The sequence below is a fragment of the Rhinoderma darwinii genome, chromosome 10 (assembly GCF_050947455.1).
Source record: "Rhinoderma darwinii isolate aRhiDar2 chromosome 10, aRhiDar2.hap1, whole genome shotgun sequence".
Classification (NCBI taxonomy): Eukaryota; Metazoa; Chordata; class Amphibia; order Anura; family Rhinodermatidae; genus Rhinoderma; species Rhinoderma darwinii.
The window spans coordinates 106,192,780-106,207,612 of NC_134696.1; the positions used below are offsets into that span (position 1 = coordinate 106,192,780).

Genomic DNA, 14,833 nt, shown 5'->3' on the forward strand with positions numbered 1-14,833 from the left:
GCAGTATTATTGTAGTTATATTCTTGTATATAGGGGCAGTATTATAGTAGTTATATTCTTGTATATAGGGGCAGTATTATAGTAGTTATATTCTTGTATATAGGGGCAGTATTATAGCAGTTATATTCTTGTATATAGGGGCAGTATTATAGTAGTTATATTCATGTATATAGGGGCAGTATTATAGTAGATATATTCTTGTATATAGGGGGCAGTATAAGAGTAGTTATATTCTTGTATATAGGGAGCAGTATTATAGTAGTTATATTCTTGTATATAGGGGCAGTATTATAGTAGATATATTCTTGTATATAGGGGGCAGTATAAGAGTAGTTATATTCTTGTATATAGGGAGCAGTATTATAGTAGTTATATTCTTGTATATAGGGGCAGTATTATAGTAGATATATTCTTGTATATAGGGGGCAGTATAAGAGTAGTTATATTCTTGTATATAGGGAGCAGTATTATAGTAGTTATATTCTTGTATATTGGGGCAGTATTATAGTAGTTATATTCTTGTATATAGGGGCAGTATTATAGTAGTTATATTCTTGTATATAGGGGCAGTATTATAGTAGTTATATTCTTGTATACAGGGAGCAGTATTATAGTAGTTATATTCTTGTATATAGGGAGCAGTATTATAGTAGTTATATTCTTGTATATAGGAGGCAGTATTATAGTAGTTATATTCTTGTATATAGGGAGCAGTATTATAGTAGTTATATTCTTGTATATAGGAGGCAGTATTATAGTAGTTATATTCTTGTATATAGGGGGCAGTATTATAGTAGTTATATTCTTGTATATAGGAGGCAGTATTATAGTAGTTATATTCTTGTATATAGGGGGCAGTATTATAGTAGTTATATTCTTGTATATATGGAGCAGTATTATAGTGGTTATATTCTTGTATATAGGGGCAGTATTATAGTAGTTATATTCTTGTATATAGGAGCAGTATTATAGTAGTTATATTCTTGTATATAGGAGCAGTATTATAGTAGTTATATTCTTGTATATAGGGGGCAGTATTATAGTAGTTATATTCTTGTATATAGGGGCAGTATTATAGTAGTTATATTCTTGTATATAGGGGCAGTATTATAGTAGTTATATTCTTGTATATAGGGGGCAGTATTATAGTGGTTATATTCTTGTATATAGGGGCAGTATTATAGTAGTTATATTCTTGTATATAGGGGCAGTATTATAGTAGTTATATTCTTGTATATAGGAGGCAGTATTATAGTAGTTATATTCTTGTATATAGGAGCAGTATTGTAGTAGTTATATTCTTGTATATAGGAGCAGTATTGTAGTAGTTATATTCTTGTACATAGGGGGCAGTATTATAGTAGTTATATTCCTGTATATAGGGGCAGTATTAGAGTAGTTATATTCTTGTATATAGGGGCAGTATTGTAGTAGTTATATTCTTGTATATAGGAGCAGTATTGTAGTAGTTATATTCTTGTACATAGGGGGCAGTATTATAGTAGTTATATTCTTGTATATAGGGGCAGTATTATAGTAGTTATATTCTTGTATATAGGAGGCAGTTTTATAGTAGTTATATTCTTGTATATAGGGGCAGTATTGTAGTAGTTATATTCTTGTATATAGGAGCAGTATTGTAGTAGTTATATTCTTGTACATAGGGGGCAGTATTATAGTAGTTATATTCTTGTATATAGGGGCAGTATTATAGTAGTTATATTCTTGTATATAGGGGCAGTATTATAGTAGTTATATTCTTGTATATAGGAGCAGTATTATAGTAGTTATATTCTTGTATATAGGAGCAGTATTATAGTAGTTATATTCTTGTATATAGGGGGCAGTATTATAGTAGTTATATTCTTGTATATAGGGAGCAGTATTATAGTAGTTATATTCTTGTATATAGGGGGCAGTATTATAGTAGTTATATTCTTGTATATAGGGGGCAGTATTATAGTAGTTATATTCTTGTATATAGGGGCAGTATTATAGTAGTTATATTCTTGTATATAGGGGGCAGTATTATAGTGGTAGGCGCTCACCATCCCACCTCTCTCACCCCCTTCTCAATCATTTCCCCCTAGGTGTCATGGATACGAAGAGAAACAAAAACGAATAACAAAGAGGTTTAGACAAAAGCAACTTTGAGGGGTCGTTGTAGCTAAAGCAGAAAAAAAAGTACTTTGTGTCCGTCCTGATCTGTGAGGAGATTGCAGCTGTTACAGGAGAAGCAGCAGGTCGGGGCGGGATGTCAGGATGAAGACGCTACAGCCCGTGCCGCCATTATTTGTGCTGCTGATGATGATGACGCCACCAGTCTACTCCATAGAAACCGGTAACTGGCAGCGCTCTGCGTCTCGTCGCCGGCTTTAGTGTCATTATTTTTGACCATAAATGAACAGGGTTTGGGGGGATCGTCAGTGACTCAGGCCTGTGTTTTGTGTGTTTGGTGATTGTGGGGTTCGTTGTGCTGGGCTGATGCTGTTCGTGATTACAAGTTCCGTCCGGATACAGTTAGTGTTGGAGAATTCATTACGTTCTTCCGTTTACGGCTGTCGTGGGTTTTGTACAAAACTGTGGATTAAATACACAACGGTGGTGTCCACGTGCAAAACCGCCGCGGTCTTCCGTAATCGCCTTCTTGAATACAAGCTCGTTACAGCAAGTGATTCCACATGTGACGTCTCCTTTTCTGATTGTGTTGTAACTTTCTGCCTGTGATTATACGATTGTAAATACGTCCCGTGCGTCCGTCTGACCGCAACCCCTTTCCGTAAACCACAAGTTCTGCATTGGAACTTGAGAAGACGTCCTATAAACTGGCATTGTTGTCCTATAACTAGATCTGGCGCAGCTTCCGGACGTTTTTCTGTTCTGTGCCGCGTGATACGTTGCCGGAGGGATCGGCTTGTTGATCCGGTCGTATCTTTTGGATTACACGTCTCGGAGTTCTTCATATTTATGACCCACAAAGTAAGGCATCATGCACACGACCGTAGCCGTGTGCACGGCCGTGATTTTCGGGTCGGCCGTCAGCGGACTGTCAGCCGCAGGCCGCCCGCAAATCGCGGGACATGCACATGGCCGCCACCATTGTTTTCAATGAGCCCGGACCGCAGAACACGGCCGTAATAAGACATGCCCTTTCTTTCTGCGGTCCGGGCTCCCGGGCCGTGCACGGACCGCAAAAACTACGGTCGTGTGCACGGCCCCATAGAAAAGAATGGGGCCGCAATTCTCCCGTGGATTTTCGGGGGAATTGCGGCCGCAAAAACACGGTCGTGTGCATGAGGCCTAACTCTGAAAGTCTGGTGCTTTGTGCTGGCGCTGGGATCTTGGCGTTGTCATGTATTGGATTTATTGGGGTCAGTTCACACAGAGTTTTTTTGGAGCTGATTTTGACTCCGAAACCGCTTCGGAATCAGCGCTAAAAAAGCAGCAGCCCTCACCACCCGCCATTGATGTCCGTGCGAGTCAGAGCTGTTGTTTTTCCCGGCCAGCTTTTCACCACTCGCAGAAACACAAAGCGGCAGGTTTTTTCTCTCTGAAAACATGATTACAGCACGGGACAGTTGTCCTGCAGCGAGGCCGGGACTCCGTCGTACATAACTATGATGATAGGAGCCCGGCTCCCTGCAGTGGGCTCGGTCCGGGACTTGCGGACTTAATACGTTCCGTCCTTTACGGACTGAACACGCTGGTGTGACCCGGCCTAAGGGAGACACACAATGTAACAGTGTTTGGTCAGTCCATCGCTCCTCCATCTTTTATACACACGGGGTGGTAACATGAAGCTGCATGATCCGTCACCAGCCGGTATCCGTGTATGATGGACATGAAATCTATTGGGGTGCAGGGAGTGTGGGGGGGATGCTGCTGAATGGGGGGCCTCACTACTAATGTAAAGGGGGCCAGGAAAGGAGTCCGATCAGGGAATGTTATCGGCCGGTCTAAATAGATGTGTTTTCAGGGCGTGTTTGAAACTGTTGCGTGTTTGATGCCGCCGGCTCAGACACATTAGTGGGCGGTAGAATGCGCTCGTCTGACGTCGCGGCTTGATGCTGGTGCACGCTCCTGGCGCTGTCACACAGTAATATTACAAGTGTTGGGATTTTCAGTGTCCCTGTTCCTGCTAAATACAAGGCAGCACTGAGGGGTCCGTGGTGTAAGCTGTAGATAATCAGCGGTATGAGACTTCTACTCGGTCTCCTGTGCTCGGCAGTAGAGAAGCCCGCACTGATACACTGATGCACTGATACAGGGCGGCTCCTCACAGCAGATGAGAGCACAGGAGACCGAGCAGGACGCCCTCATACAGCTGATTTATCTGCAGCCTCCATTACAGACCGCGGCCGGTCCATGCTGCTGTGACAGGCAGTGTAAGGCTCCGTTCTGGTGTTCCATCTGTGCTTTCCGTTAGGACCTGTTCACATCACCGTTCGCTTTCCGTTCCGGGGTTCACCCGACAGAAACCTCACACGGATCCCCTAGAAAGTCAAACTGAAACAACAGCTTCCATTCCGGCAGGTTTCCGTTTTAATGACGGAATCAATAGCGGAGTTGACTGCGCTGTTGATTCCGTCGGAAAAACGGAAACCTGCCGGAATGGTGACGAACGGAAACCATTAGCAATGTTTCCGTCACCATTGTGGTTTCACTTTGACTTTCCGTTGCAGGATTCACCCGACGGAAACCGCCGACGGAACCCCGGAACGAAAAGCGAACGGTGATGTGAACAGACCCTTATTTCTTTGGCTGACTGACACCTTCCCGTATATTTACAAGTCCGTGCTGTAAAAAACTTCTGTAAAAAATATTTTTTGATTTTAGGGACCGTCCCATACTTTATAATGGGAGCACGGACCGCAAATGCAGATGGCTGTCTCCGGCCGGTTGTGCCCGTAATCACGAATCTCCCCGCAGTCTGTCCGTGTCTGTTCTCACCTTTTGTCAGCTCTTTCCCTCAGGGGTCTGTTGGTTTGTGGCGGTAATTATAGCGTGACGCTGCTCTATTCTATCCAATGAAAACGCAGAAACGCGGCACACATGAGTAAACAGATGATGGCGGATCATGTAGTAATATAAGCCGTGTAGCGGAAGCCGTCGGCTATGTTCACACATTCAGGATTTGCTGACAGGCATTTTTAAAAACATCCGCCGGCTGACCATGACTTTGTGCCGTGGCTGTGCCAGCAGATCCGCACGTGGTTTATTAATTCACTGCGGCTCTTCCTTGTGGAATATTGAGCATGCGGCAGAGATAAAACTTTGCAGCGAGGTCGTTATTCCACGCAGATTTTTTCCGCTGCATTAAATGCGGGACGTGGGTGGATTTGATGAGGATTTAGGCGCAGAATCGATACCCAAATGCCAGTGAAATCCTGAACGTGTGAAGACGACCTTCCAGAAGTGCTGGTGGAGCTTGACGCCGGGAGGACGCGCTCTTCAGCCGTATTGTATGAGTTCCAGATATCGGTAGCGAGCGCACGTCTCCCGCGTGTACCTCATAAACCCGCTCATGAAGTTCTCTCTGCTCTTCTGTTATAACAAGCGCCGGATTATCAAACCTGGATGAGGAGATTGTGGTTGAAAGGCCGAGCTTTGTGTTACGTGTGGGACGCCGGTCAGTGTCCACCTATAGGATGGATATAGGGTTAGCAGAGCGCTGCGGTGCCGTCCTATGTGCTGGAGATGTCAGGTGAGACGGCCACCTACATAGAGGTTATCATCATCATAGACTGGAGGCTGAGCGTCGTCTCTTTATGAAGTCGGACGTCTTCCCCTTTAAATGTGACCATTGACGCCCCCTGTTGGCTCTGTTTAGGGCCGGTGATGATTTCTCACCCCCTCTGGCATTCTGCTGCTGCCATGATGTTCTCTGTTATTTTCCTCCCAGTATTTTCTTCTCCCTTCACCTGTTTTCGTTTTCATTGTACAAGTCAGAAGTGAGATCTCATGATTGTCGGACTCCAGCCATGACCGCGGCGCGGGGAGAGATTCCAGGAGGTGCAGCTGCCTGGAGACCGAGGCAATAAAAGACTCATCACCGCGGGCCACAAACTGCGACCACCGGTGACCGGAGAGAAAGATGGCTGCCTGCAGGCGACATTACTAGAAGCAGTGATAGAGGGGTACACTGAGGAGAACATGGCACAAAGTGCGCCAACCGTAATAAAATGGCAACGGGCGTGATCTATTTGGGCAAATTGTTAGACACTTGGTTACTCCACCTGATTGCTGACGTACATGTAAGCTATAACCATGCCCCACATATACGCCATAACCGCGCCCCACATATACGCCATAACCGCGCCCCACATATACGCCATAACCGCGCCCCACATATACGCCATAACCGCGCCCCACATATACGCCATAACCGCGCCCCACATATACGCCATAACCGCGCTCTACATATACGCCATAACCGCGCCCCACATATACACCATAACCGCGCCCCACATATACGCCATAACCACGCCCCACATATACGCCATAACCGCGCCCCACATATACGCCATAACCGCGCCCCACATATACGCCAGAACCGCGCCCCACATATACGCTATAACCGCGCCCCACATATACGCTATAACCATGCCCCACATATACGCTATAACCATGCCCCACATATACGCCATAACCGCGCCCTACATATACGCCAGAACCGCGCCCCACATATACGCCATAACCGCGCCCTACAAATACGCCAGAACCGCGCCCCACATATACGCCATAACCGCGCCCCACATATACGCCATAACCGCGCCCCACATATACGCCATAACCGCGCCCCACATATACGCCAGAACCGCGCCCCACATATACGCCAGAACCGCGCCCCACATATACGCTATAACCGCGCCCCACATATACGCCATAACCGCACCCCACATATACGCCATAACCGCGCCCCACATATACGCCATAACCGCGCCCCACATATACGCCATAACCGCGCCCCACATATACGCCATAACCGCGCCCTACAAATACGCCAGAACCGCGCCCCACATATACGCTATAACCGCGCCCCACATATACGCCATAACCGCGCCCCACATATACGCCATAACCGCGCCCCACATATACGCCATAACCACGCCCCACAAATACGCCAGAACCGCGCCCCACATATACGCCAGAACCGCGCCCTACAAATACGCCAGAACCGCGCCCCACATATACGCCATAACCGCACCCCACATATACGCCAGAACCGCGCCCCACATATACGCCATAACCGCGCCCTACAAATACGCCAGAACCGCGCCCCACATATACGCCATAACCGCGCCCTACAAATACGCCAGAACCGCGCCCCACATATACGCCATAACCGCACCCCACATATACGCCATAACCGCACCCCACATATACGCCATAACCGCGCCCCACATATACGCCATAACCGCGCCCCACATATACACCATAACCGCGCCCCACATATACGCCATAACCGCGCCCCACATATACACCATAACCGCGCCCCACATATACACCATAACCGCGCCCCACATATACGCCATAACCGCGCCCCACATATACGCCATAACCGGGCCCCACATATACGCCATAACCGCGCCCTACATATACGCCATAACCGCGCCCCACATATACGCCATAACCGCGCCCTACAAATACGCCAGAACCGCGCCCCACATATACGCCATAACCGCGCCCTACAAATACGCCAGAACCGCGCCCCACATATACGCCATAACCGCGCCCCACATATACGCCATAACCGCGCCCCACATATACACCATAACCGCGCCCTACAAATACGCCAGAACCGCGCCCCACATATACGCCATAACCGCGCCCCACATATACGCCATAACCGCGCCCTACATATACGCCATAACCGCGCCCCACATATACGCCATAACCGCGCCCCACATATACGCCATAACCGGGCCCCACATATACGCCATAACCGCGCCCCACATATACACCATAACCGCGCCCTACAAATACGCCAGAACCGCGCCCCACATATACGCCATAACCGCGCCCCACATATACGCCATAACCACGCCCCACATATACGCCATAACCGCGCCCCACATATACGCCATAACCGCGCCCTACAAATACGCCAGAACCGCGCCCCACATATACGCCATAACCGCGCCCCACATATACGCCATAACCGCGCCCCACATATACGCCATAACCACGCCCCACATATACGCCATAACCGCGCCCCACATATACGCCATAACCGCGCCCTACAAATACGCCAGAACCGCGCCCCACATATACGCCATAACCGCGCCCCACATATACGCCATAACCGCGCCCCACATATACGCCATAACCGCGCCCCACATATACGCCATAACCGCGCCCTACAAATACGCCAGAACCGCGCCCCACATATACGCCATAACCGCGCCCTACATATACGCCATAACCGCGCCCCACATATACGCCATAACCGCGCCCCACATATACACCATAACCGCGCCCCACATATACGCCATAACCGCGCCCCACATATACGTCATAACCGCGCCCCACATATACGCCATAACCGCGCCCCACATATACGCCATAACCGCGCCCCACATATACGCCATAACCACGCCCTACAAATACGCTAGAACCGCGCCCCACATATACGCCATAACCGCGCCCCACATATACGCCATAACCGCGCCCCACATATACGCCATAACCGCGCCCCACATATACGCCATAACCGCGCCCCACATATACGCCATAACCGCGCCCCACATATACGCCATAACCGCGCCCCACATATACGCCATAACCGCGCCCCACATATACACCATAACCGCGCCCCACATATACGCTATAACCACACAGTTTCGATTTGCGGAAAAAATTTGATAAATTTACATTCCACTTTGGGCGGCCGCCCAAAACGCCCTATGGTGATCCGCCATTGGTGCATACGCATGAGGGAGGGCTGTCAATCAAGCGAAAATAAGTGCGGTCAACTACAACATCAGGAGAACGCTGAAATTATCTCTAATGTGGAGGCAGCTATGGGGACATTATACTGTGTGGAGGCAGCTATGGGGACATTATACTGTGTGGAGGCAGCTATGGGGACATTATACTGTGTGGGGGCAGCTATGGGGACATTATACTGTGTGGAGGCAGCTATGGGGACATTATACTGTGTGGAGGCAGCTATGGGGACATTATACTGTGTGTGGGCAGCTATGGGGACATTATACTGTGTGGGGGCAGCTATGGGGACATTATACTGTGTGGGGGCAGCTATGGGGGCATTATACTGTGTGGAGGCAGCTATGGGGACATTATACTGTGTGGGGGCAGCTATGGGGGCATTATACTGTGTGGAGGCAGCTATGGGGACATTATACTGTGTGGAGGCAGCTATGGGGACATTATACTGTGTGGAGGCAGCTATGGGGACATTATACTGTGTGGTGGCAGCTATGGGGACATTATACTGTGTGGGGGCAGCTATGGGGACATTATACTGTGTGGAGGCAGCTATGGGGACATTATACTGTGTGGAGGCAGCTATGGGGACATTATACTGTGTGGGGCAGCTATGGGGACATTATACTGTGTGGGGGCAGCTATGGGGGCATTATACTGTGCGGAGGCAGCTATGGGGGCATTATACTGTGTGGAGGCAGCTATGGGGGCATTATACTGTGTGGAGGCAGCTATGGGGGCATTATACTGTGTGGAGGCAGCTATGGGGGCATTATACTGTGTGGGGGCAGCTATGGGGACATTATACTGTGTGGAGGCAGCTATGGGGACATTATACTGTGTGGGGGCAGCTATGGGGGCATTATACTGTGCGGAGGCAGCTATGGGGGCATTATACTGTGTGGAGGCAGCTATGGGGGCATTATACTGTGTGGAGGCAGCTATGGGGGCATTATACTGTGTGGAGGCAGCTATGGGGGCATTATACTGTGTGGAGGCAGCTATGGGGGCATTATACTGTGTGGAGGCAGCTATGGGGGCATTATACTGTGTGGGGGCAGCTATGGGGACATTATACTGTGTGGAGGCAGCTATGGGGACATTATACTGTGTGGGGGCAGCTATGGGGACATTATACTGTGGAGGCAGCTATGGGGACATTATACTGTGTGGAGGCAGCTATGGGGACATTATACTGTGTGGAGGCAGCTATGGGGGCATTATACTGTGTGGAGGCAGCTATGGGGACATTATACTGTGTGGAGGCAGCTATGGGGGCATTATACTGTGTGGAGGCAGCTATGGGGCATTATACTGTGTGGAGGCAGCTATGGGGGCATTATACTGTGTGGAGGCAGCTATGGGGACATTATACTGTGTGGAGGCAGCTATGGGGGCATTATACTGTGTGGGGGCAGCTATGGGGACATTATACTGTGTGGAGGCGGCTATGGGGACATTATACTGTGTGGAGGCAGCTATGGGGACATTATACTGTGTGGAGGCAGCTATGGGGACATTATACTGTGTGTGGGGGCAGCTATGGGGACATTATACTGTGTGGAGGCGGCTATGGGGACATTATACTGTGTGGAGGCGGCTATGGGGACATTATACTGTGTGGGGGCAGCTATGGGACATTATACTGTGTGGAGGCAGCTATGGGGGCATTATACTGTGTGGGGGCACTATGGGGGCATTATACTGTGTGGAGGCAGCTATGAGGGCATTATACTGTGTGGAGGCGGCTATGGGGACATTATACTGTGTGGAGGCAGCTATGGGGACATTATACTGTGTGGAGGCAGCTATGGGGACATTATACTGTGTGGAGGCAGCTATGGGGGCATTATACTGTGTGGAGGCAGCTATGGGGGCATTATACTGTGTGGAGGCAGCTATGGGGGCATTATACTGTGTGGAGGCAGCTATGGGGGCATTATACTGTGTGGAGGCAGTTATGGGGGCATTATATTGTGTGGGGGCAGCTATGGGGGACATTATACTGTGTGGAGGCAGCTATGGGGACATTATACTGCGTGGAGGCAGCTATGGGGACATTATACTGCGTGGGGGCATCTATGGGGACATTATACTGCGTGGAGGCAGCTATGGGGACATTATACTGCGTGGGGGCAGCTATGGGGACATTATACTGCGTGGAGGCAGCTATGGGGACATTATACTGCGTGGAGGCAGCTATGGGGGCATTATACTGTGTGGAGGCAGCTATGGGAGCATTATACTGTGTGGGGGCAGCTATGAGGACATTATACTGTGTGGAGGCAGCTATGGGGACATTATACTGTGGAGGCAGCTATGGGGGCATTATACTGTGTGGGGGCAGCTATGAGGACATTATACTGTGTGGAGGCAGCTATGGGGACATTATACTGTGTGGAGGCAGCTATGGGGACATTATACTATGTGGGGGAAGCTATGGGGACATTATACTGTGTGGAGGCAGCTATGGGGACATTATACTGTGTGGAGGCAGCTGTGGGGGCATTATACTGTGTGGAGGCAGCTGTGGGGACATTATACTGTGTGGAGGCAGCTATGGGGACATTATACTGTGTGGAGGCAGCTATGGGGACATTATACTGTGTGGGGGCAGCTATGGGGACATTATACTGTGTGGAGGCAGCTATGGGGACATTATACTGTGTGGGGGCAGCTATGGGGACATTATACTGTGTGGAGGGCAGCTATGGGGACATTATACTGTGTGGAGGCAGCTATGGGGGCATTATACTGTGTGGGGGCAGCTATGGGGACATTATACTGTGTGGAGGCAGCTATGGGGACATTATACTGTGGAGGCAGCTATGGGGGCATTATACTATGGGGGCAGCTATGGGGACATTATACTGTGTGGGGGCAGCTATGGGGGCATTATACTGTGGGGGCAGCTATGGGGACATTATACTGTGTGGAGGCAGCTATGGGGACATTATACTGTGTGGAGGCAGCTATGGGGACATTATACTGTGTGGAGGCAGCTATGGGGACATTATACTGTGTGGGGGCAGCTATGGGGACATTATACTGTGTGGGGGCAGCTATGGGGACATTATACTGTGTGGGGGCAGCTATGGGGGGCATTATACTGTGTGGGGACAGTTATGGGGGGCATTATACTGTGTGGGGGCAGCTATGGGGACATTATACTGTGTGGGGGCAGCTATGGGGACATTATACTCTGTGGGGGCAGCTATGGGGACATTATACTGTGTGGGGGCAGCTATGGGGGCATTATACTGTGTGGTGGCAGCTATGGGGGCATTATACTGTGTGGAGGCAGCTATGGGGGCATTATACTGTGTGGAGGCAGCTATGGGGACATTATACTGTGTGGAGGCAGCTATGGGGACATTATACTGTGTGGAGGCAGCTATGGGGACATTATACTGCGTGGGGGCAGCTATGGGGGCATTATACTGTGTGGGGGCAGCTATGGGGACATTATACTGTGTGGAGGCAGCTATGGGGACATTATACTGTGGAGGCAGCTATGGGGACATTATACTGTGTGGGGGCAGCTATGGGGACATTATACTGTGTGGGGGCAGCTATGGGGGCATTATACTGTGGGGGCAGCTATGGGACATTATACTGTGTGGAGGCAGCTATGGGGACATTATACTGTGTGGAGGCAGCTATGGGGACATTATACTGTGTGGAGGCAGCTATGGGGACATTATACTGTGTGGGGGCAGCTATGGGGACATTATACTGTGTGGAGGCAGCTATGGGGACATTATACTGTGTGGGGGCAGCTATGGGGACATTATACTGTGTGGAGGCAGCTATGGGGACATTATACTGTGTGGGGGCAGCTATGGGGGCATTATACTGTGGGGGCAGCTATGGGGACATTATACTGTGTGGAGGCAGCTATGGGGACATTATACTGTGTGGAGGCAGCTATGGGGACATTATACTGTGTGGAGGCAGCTATGGGGACATTATACTGTGTGGAGGCAGCTATGGGGACATTATACTGTGTGGAGGCAGCTATGGGGGCATTATACTGTGTGGAGGCAGCTATGGGGGCATTATACTGTGTGGAGGCAGCTATGGGGGCATTATACTGTGTGAGGCAGCTATGGGGGAATTATACTGTGTGGTGGCAGCTATGGGGACATTATACTGTGTGGGGGCAGCTATGGGGACATTATACTGTGTGGGGGCAGCTATGGGTACATTATACTGTGTGGAGGCAGCTATGGGGACATTATACTGTGTGGAGGCAGCTATGGGGACATTATACTGTGGAGGCAGCTATGGGGCATTATACTGTGTGGAGGCAGCTATGGGGCATTATACTGTGTGGAGGCAGCTATGGGGACATTATACTGTGTGGAGGCAGCTATGGGGGCATTATATTGTGTGGAGGTAGCTATGGGGGGGATTATACTGTGTGGAGGTAGCTATGGGGACATTATACTGTGTGGAGGCAGCTATGGGGACATTATACTGTGGGGGCAGCTATGGGGACATTATACTGTGTGGAGGCAGCTATGGGGACATTATACTGTGTGGAGGCAGCTATGGGGACATTATACTGTGGAGGCAGCTATGGGGCATTATACTGTGTGGAGGCAGCTATGGGGGCATTATACTGTGTGGAGGCAGCTATGGGCATTATACTGTGTGGAGGCAGCTATGGGGACATTATACTGTGTGGAGGCAGCTATGGGGGCATTATATTGTGTGGAGGTAGCTATGGGGGGGATTATAATGTGTGGAGGTAGCTATGGGGGGGATTATACTGTGTGGAGGCAGCTATGGGGACATTATACTGTGTGGAGGCAGCTATGGGGGCATTATACTGTGTGGAGGCAGCTATGGGGACATTATACTGTGTGGAGGCAGCTATGGGGACATTATACTGTGTGGAGGCAGCTATGGGGACATTATACTGTGTGGAGGCAGCTATGGGGACATTATACTGTGTGGAGGCAGCTATGGGGACATTATACTGTGTGGAGGCAGCTATGGGGACATTATACTGTGTGGAGGCAGCTATGGGGACATTATACTGTGTGGAGGCAGCTATGGGGACATTATACTGTGGAGGCAGCTATGGGGGCATTATACTGTGGAGGCAGCTATGGGAACATTATACTGTGGAGGCAGCTATGGGGGCATTATACTGTGTGGGGGCAGCTATGGGGGGCATTATACTGTGTGGGGGCAGCTATGGGGGGCATTATACTGTGTGGGGGCAGCTATGGGGGGCATTATACTGTGTGGGGGCAGCTATGGGGACATTATACTGTGTGGGGGCAGCTATGGGGACATTATACTGTGTGGGGGCAGCTATGGGGGCATTATACTGTGTGGTGGCAGCTATGGGACATTATACTGTGTGGAGGCAGCTATGGGGACATTATACTGTGTGGAGGCAGCTATGAGGACATTATACTGTGTGGAGGCAGCTATGGGGACATTATACTGTGTGGAGGCAGCTATGGGGCATTATACTGTGTGGAGGCAGCTATGGGGGAATTATACTGTGGGGGCAGCTATGGGGACATTATACTGTGTGGAGGCAGCTATGGGGGCATTATACTGTGGGGGCAGCTATGGGACATTATACTGTGTGGAGGCAGCTATGGGGGCATTATACTGTGTGGGGGCAGCTATGGGGGCATTACACTGTGTAGAGGCAGCTATGAGGACATTATACTGTGTGGAGGCAGCTATGGGGACATTATACTGTGTGGGGGCAGCTATGGGGACATTATACTGTGTGGAGGCAGCTATGAGGACATTATACAGTGTGGAGGCAGCTATGGGGACATTATACTGTGTGGAGGCGGCTATGGGGACATTATACTGTGTGGAGGCAGCTATGGGGGCATTATACTGTGTGGAG

General features: G+C 49.5%; 1 protein-coding gene across 1 annotated transcript in view; it reads left to right on the forward strand.

Moving 5' to 3' along the window:
• The first annotated feature begins 2,069 nt into the window (after positions 1-2,069).
• The window catches only part of LOC142661671 (low-density lipoprotein receptor class A domain-containing protein 2-like), a 28,047-nt gene continuing 15,283 nt past the window's right edge, over positions 2,070-14,833 (forward strand). Inside the window, exon 1 of the mRNA XM_075839090.1 lies at positions 2,070-2,341. Coding sequence (XP_075695205.1) covers positions 2,263-2,341 — 79 coding nt within the window. The 5' untranslated portion in view covers positions 2,070-2,262. The remainder of the gene's footprint in view (positions 2,342-14,833) is intronic.